The 6,187-nt window shown below is 34.2% G+C and overlaps 1 protein-coding gene across 1 annotated transcript; it reads right to left on the reverse strand.

The window, feature by feature from the left end:
* Positions 1-1,611: 1,611 nt before the first annotated feature.
* On the reverse strand, positions 1,612-5,429 carry LOC108340673 (zinc finger BED domain-containing protein RICESLEEPER 1). Its single transcript, XM_017578189.2, has 4 exons — positions 5,144-5,429; positions 2,153-4,147; positions 1,997-2,062; positions 1,612-1,846 (listed from the first exon to the last, which is right to left on the reverse strand). Exons 2-3 carry the CDS (start codon positions 4,119-4,121, stop codon positions 2,013-2,015), a joined length of 2,019 nt encoding a protein of 672 aa, XP_017433678.1. The 5' UTR covers positions 4,122-4,147; positions 5,144-5,429; the 3' UTR covers positions 1,612-1,846; positions 1,997-2,012.
* Positions 5,430-6,187: the final 758 nt, after the last annotated feature.

Here is a 6,187-nt window from a genome sequence, read left to right on the forward strand (position 1 = left end):
TTTTTATCTAGTATTTAACTTACAAATATTTTTCAAGGATCTTACATTTTTCACATAAAAAAACTTTTAAATTGCACAATCTAAGATATTTTTTCATAGAAAAAAGTTTATAAATTCCGTAATCCAAAAAGTTTATAAAGAAGTAATTGATAGCACAATGTAGAAATGCCTTTTAAATTATACAGTTCAAAACACTTGCTTTCTTGAATTCATTCACAAAAGTGATTGTGACAATGATCACAAGAAGACCGTAAACTTGTGGGATCAACTTCTCCACCATTAATATTTGTGAGAAATAAGGTTGGTTTAAAAGATTTGGAAAGAAGAATTAAAGAAGTTGTAAGTTCAACATTTTCACTAACAAATTTTAACAATTAACATTTTTTTATTAAAAAAAAGAGTACGGTGATAAAAAGGGAATAAGGATAACAACGAAGACAGTTTAGTCTTTTAACCGCTCCGATAAAATGTACATAGAAACTTTGAGAGTGCAAATTTGCTTGACACCGAAAATTCCCCTTAATTTTGAGACATCCCTCCTATCCAGAAATGGCAAATCGCACTTGGACGTGGGCTCGTCATAATTTAAAAAGGGCTACCCTATCAATCTTTCTTACAAAACTTGGTTTCCGTACAGCTAACTCTATTCTTGTGATTGCTAACATTGTCAATCTTTTCATTTTGAAGCTCCACTTCCAGCTCCACAAACCCCATATTATTTGGTAAGAGACAATGAACTCCAGAGGCTTAGTGCTACTGATATTTGTTTGCTGATTATGTTTTGATAAACAGAATATTGGAACTTAATTGGGTTAGGATGGATGCTGTTTCTTCCTGCACCCAATCAATTGGATTCTGCTTTCTGGAACATACTATACAGATTCCAAAAATATCTCTCCGGAAGACACTCATTCCACCCATATTCCAGATCAAAATTTCCGAAAGTCTATGATGAGGTGCTAAAAGAAATTTGATAGGATGCAGGAAGAAACACCTAGCATGGATTATCATGGGTGAATGTGGGTTTGGTGAGGAAGAAGGAGAGGGCAATAATGGCCAAGAAAGGAAAGAAAAAATGTCACTGTCCATAATCACCTTCTTAGACAGCAGCGGATAGTTGCCGCTGGAGACAACAGAGGACAGTTGGAGAAGAAATTACTTGAAAAGGGTTGGGAGGCTTGGTGTGAACTACCTTAATAACAAGACGGGAAATGTTTTATGAATAATGACATAATAAAAGAAAAAAGAATAAAAAAGAAAAAGAAACAAAAGATGTATAATAGATATCTTTCAAAAGAGGTGTGCGAATGTGTGTGTATATATATATATATATATATATATATATATATATATATATATATATATATATATATATATATATATATATCACTCTCCTAACAGGATTAATATTGCACTTAACAATTGTGATCTATCCTAACCTTTCTCTCATGTTTAATTACAAAAGTGTGGATAAAAACTTCGTATTATAAAGGTGATGAAGGATACTTAAAACATACCATTCTGAAGTGATCTTTATTAGTTAAGATCATTCATTTAGTGCAACTTTATTGTGTGAACAGTGAAGCGAAAGAAAACTCAGGCAAGGAGCGATTTTGATATCAAGGGCATGCAAACCTCTATACAAAATCAGATTCAGCCGAATGCTAGTCCAATAAAAGCATCTAACCGAGAAGAGATCTCTATAAGTATAAAAAAAATCTACATTGTTGGTCTAAGAATATACAGTGCATCTTCACAGAATATTTTCACAAAGATAGATCACTTCCCTGCTACAAATGACGCGGGGAACAAGGGCCAATTTGAGAATATGCTTCTTCCATAAGGCCTGAAATTATAAAATAAAATGGTAAAAGATTATTCATGAACTGGTCACCGACCCATCGGCCTTGGAAATCAAGCACATAAAACATAAAATATTCGACAATGGAGTCTGGAGAGATTAGGAACTCATGTCACCAGTTTTACTGAAGCATACCATTGTAAAATTAACTTCATTCGATGAGAAGAGGTAGAGCAGAGTGGATTGGGGATGGATTTAGATCTGACAAGAGTTAGAAAAAATAATGCATCAGAATCAGAAATCAATCAACATTATTCTATGGGTGGAAAAGGGTAGAAGATAAATACATACCTCCAGATTCATTTCGGAGCCAATCTTGGGTACATATCAAAGCCTCTCTTGTATCTGGGTTTAGTGAACTACGAGAAGAATCTAGCACTCTGCCCCCAGTGCCAAATGCCAATTCCGGAGCCAAAGTTGACATTGGAGTCCCTAGAACATCACGTGCCATCATAGACAAAATTGGGTACCTTGGCATGTGGACTTTCCACCAGTTCAATATGTTAAAATCAGAATTACGTGGAAAGATGGGTTCCTCTAAATACTTGTCCAAGTCTGATGTCATAGACTGGCTCTGTGATGTCTCATGAAGGAATCTGTCAAAGCCTTTTAGCCTGTCTCTGGAACTACAACTAGTACTAGGCAAACTGCTACCAGGCAAGGCTGAGCCTTGATCAATCATAGTTGAACAAATAGAATATGCGTTAAAAAGTTCTTTGATACCATCAGACACTTCCTTGATACGCTCCAGAGCAGTGCTGCCATAAATCAGGGAGTAGTAGTACTCAACCAATTTCATTTTAAACCGAGGATCTAGAACAGCAGCGAGAGCTAATGCCAAACTGCACTTGCTCCAGTACTTGTCAAATTTGGCTTTCATCTTCAAAGCCATGGGACTAAGAAAACTATCTGAACTTCTGCACCAATCAATTAACTGAATATGGACATCACAAATCTCAGGGAAATATATATTAGCAGTAGGAAATTTGTTGGCCGAAAATACGTTTGTAATTTCAACTAAAAGTTTTAAGTATCCAGTAACTGAAGTGGCCCATTCCCACTCTTCATCAGTTAGTGTTGATGAATAAGAGGGATCGTGATCTTGGAAGAGAGAAAAAGCACTCCTGTATTCTACCGCAGTTTCAAGCATGAGATATGTAGACTTCCACTGAACAGGAAAATCAAGAAACAACACCTTCTGCGTGTTAACTGTAGCATGCTGAGCAATTTCATTAAATTTTTCCTGCACTAATTGTGAACTTCTAACATATCTGATACTCTCTCTAATCTTTTGGATCACTTCCTGTAATGCATCCATGGCATCTTGAGCAATGGAATTTATGAGATGTGCTGCAGAGCGTATGTCAAGTAACTGACGAGTACTTAAGAAAGGCCTTTTCTCGGAAACTCGCTCCTTTATTCTAAGGGTGATGTCATCATCTATGGAACAATCATCAAGTGTCAAGGCAAAAAGCTTGCCATCAATATCCCATTCATTGAGACATTTGATAATCACTTCTGGAAGTAAGTCTTCAGTGTGCAAAGAATCAAGTGTGACAAAGTTCAAGATTTTCTTCTGTAATGTCCATTCCTCGTCAATATAATGAGCAGACAGGCATAAATACGAAGAATTTTCTGCTGAAGACCACATTTCAATAGACAGATTAATCCTACCGTGTAGTTTGTTTATCATATCATACATTTTCTCTTTCTCCCTCCTATAGATATCTATACAAGAAATCTCTACAGCACTGTTTGGCATAAACTCAAAGAGAGGCTGGAGGTTCTTCACAAAGACCTTGAATCCTACTTGTTCAACCAAGCTCAATGGGTATCCATGTAATATGATCATGCGTGCAAGATCAAGTTGACTCCTTTCCTGATCAAATTTACTACTTCCGAAGCTAATGATATCATCCTTCTTATGCTCTTGTTCAAACTTGATAATCGTTGGCTTTATATATTCTTCTTTCCTCTGACCTTCATCAAAACTAATGTTTGCTAGACTGATGGTATTATCTTTCTTCCTTCTCTTTGCAGCAAGTAATTGAGACACGTCAAAATTTGATCTTTTCAAACACCGCATCAAGTGATTTCTCAGATGAGTAGTTCCACTGTTACTTGATCCACTAAGTCTCTTATTACAATGCACACAAACAGCATAGCAGATGTCAGCCTTTCTAACCCTTTCAAAGTGATTCCAAACAACCGATGTTAGCCTTTTTGGTTTCTTAGTACCTGGATCATTTGATATTTCCATCGCATAGGCTTCAGATTACCAACACTCTACACATCACACAAAATTAAGTGATAAGTAATCACCCAAAATGTTGTAGGACAAAGTCAAAACTTCAAAATTTGTGAAGTAGCAAAGCATTTAAGGATGACTGGGTAAAATAAAATCAAAAGCTGATGCCGGTCCCACCTCTGAAATAAAGGTGGCGAATGCACAAGGCTCCTCCACCAAGTGGGGTTTGGGGAAGGGAAATATAAATATGCACAATCTTACCCTGCAAGCAAACTTTTCTAGGTTTGTACTTGTGACCTCTATGTCATAAGGCTGAAACTTTGCTATTGCAGCAAGGCTCACCCCTCACTCTTTCATGAATTAGACAAAGATATAAATGGCTAAAGCTTATCTTATAATAAACTCACTAATATCTTGTGAAATCTTTGGATAAACCTTATCACAACAACAACCTATATTCCTAAACCAGATATCTTCCTTTAAAGCAAGGTTTTATATTGTAACCTACCTCACATGATGCGGCTAAAACTCAATCATCTTAATTGCCAATAACTCAATCATCTTAATTGTCAATATCACAGCCGCATCAGATCACAGACCTTATCACGGTTGCTCTACAAGATTCCTTAATTAACTATGATGATCACAATTACAACTGCAATTTAAAACCCTACTCAAGTTAACAAACAAAACCTTGAAACTCAGCATACTCAGAAAAGCATAGCAAGAACAATTAGTTTAGATCAGAATCTAGATATATCTTGACTCAAACTAACTTAAACCTTAAACAAACATCAAAGTCACAGTAAATTGAAGGGAATAAAAATAAAGAAAAAAAAGCAAACTGGGTATGTCTGGAATTTAAAACATAGATTGCTACAATTTTGTGGCCTGTATACAACAAGCTCTAAATAAAAGCCAAATTTCACAAAATTGTTGTGCAATTCAGATAAATTGAACCGTCATATAACGCAATTAAGAGTTCCAATTAAAGAAAAAGGGAAGAAAATTGAATTGAAGAGAGAGAGTCTTACTTAGAGAGAGAGAGTGGGTGGTGGTTATGATGTTAGAGTCCGATAAGAGAGTCCGGCAGAAAATGATAGGGTTAGGAGAGAAGGGAGACGGACAGAGAACCCGGTGATGATACGTGTTAGGATTTGGATCCGATTTTGATAGGTATACCCAAATTGGGCGTTGGTGAGGAGATTAGAAATCGGGTGGGTGGGTCAAATGCGGGTTCGAATAGTTCTGGGTTTCGGGGTTAGGATGGTGGTTTTGATTGGTTGGGTTCGGAAATTTTGATATGAAATTGACCTACTCAAGTTGAAATTGGACTTTTGCATATATAATTCCGAAAAGGAAAGAAACAGAAAAACAATAAAAAAAACCCTGTATAAAAGATGAAAAGTATTATAATAACTAGTAAAAACACGCGAATTTCTTTTTATTATGATAATAAAAAAATTATTTTTATTATTATTAGTAATTAATTAAATTTTAAAAAATAATTATAAAATTTAAAAGATAAAATAAAAAATATAAATTATATTTATAAAAGTAAAATTAGTAAGATGTGAAGATGGGTTAGGTATTGGTTTGTAGTAAGATGGGTGGGTATTTATAAATCAGGCATATGGTTGAGTATTGGTTTTGCAGAATTTGCAATAGATATAAAGATGGAGTGGGAATATGAATTGTTTTGGGTTAGATAATTTTTTAGTTCCTAAATTTAAATTTAAATTTGTTCAAATTTTAAATTTTGATTTTTAAATTTAAAAAATAAATAAATAAAATCAATTGATTTAATAGCATTATTTTTTTTTACATATTAAAAAATGTTTTATATTGATATTTTTAAAATTTGAAAATTAAAATATATCAAAATTTATATTAGCTATAGATTTTAATTCTATATCCAGTCCAACTATTTATAGATTGTTATAAGCTAAATTCACTTTACAGACTTTATAATATTATGAGCATTTCTTTATTTTACAATGCTAACCAATTTCTTTATCGGTTAAATGATAATTTTACCTACACACTTTAACTTCATTAACAATATAAACAAATCTTGC

This window comes from Vigna angularis, chromosome 5, assembly GCF_016808095.1.
Source record: "Vigna angularis cultivar LongXiaoDou No.4 chromosome 5, ASM1680809v1, whole genome shotgun sequence".
Classification (NCBI taxonomy): domain Eukaryota; kingdom Viridiplantae; phylum Streptophyta; class Magnoliopsida; order Fabales; family Fabaceae; genus Vigna; species Vigna angularis.

What these genes read in the sequence shown, in the direction of transcription:
- LOC108340673 (XM_017578189.2), bottom strand. Translation starts at nt 4,121, where the DNA reads ATGGAAATATCAAATGATCCAGGTACTAAGAAACCAAAAAGGCTAACA. An exon ending in GCTCCGAAATGAATCTGGAG is followed by an intron (nt 2,063 to 2,152) that starts GTATGTATTTAT and finishes AACTCTTGTCAG; the next exon opens with ATCTAAATCCATCCCCAATC.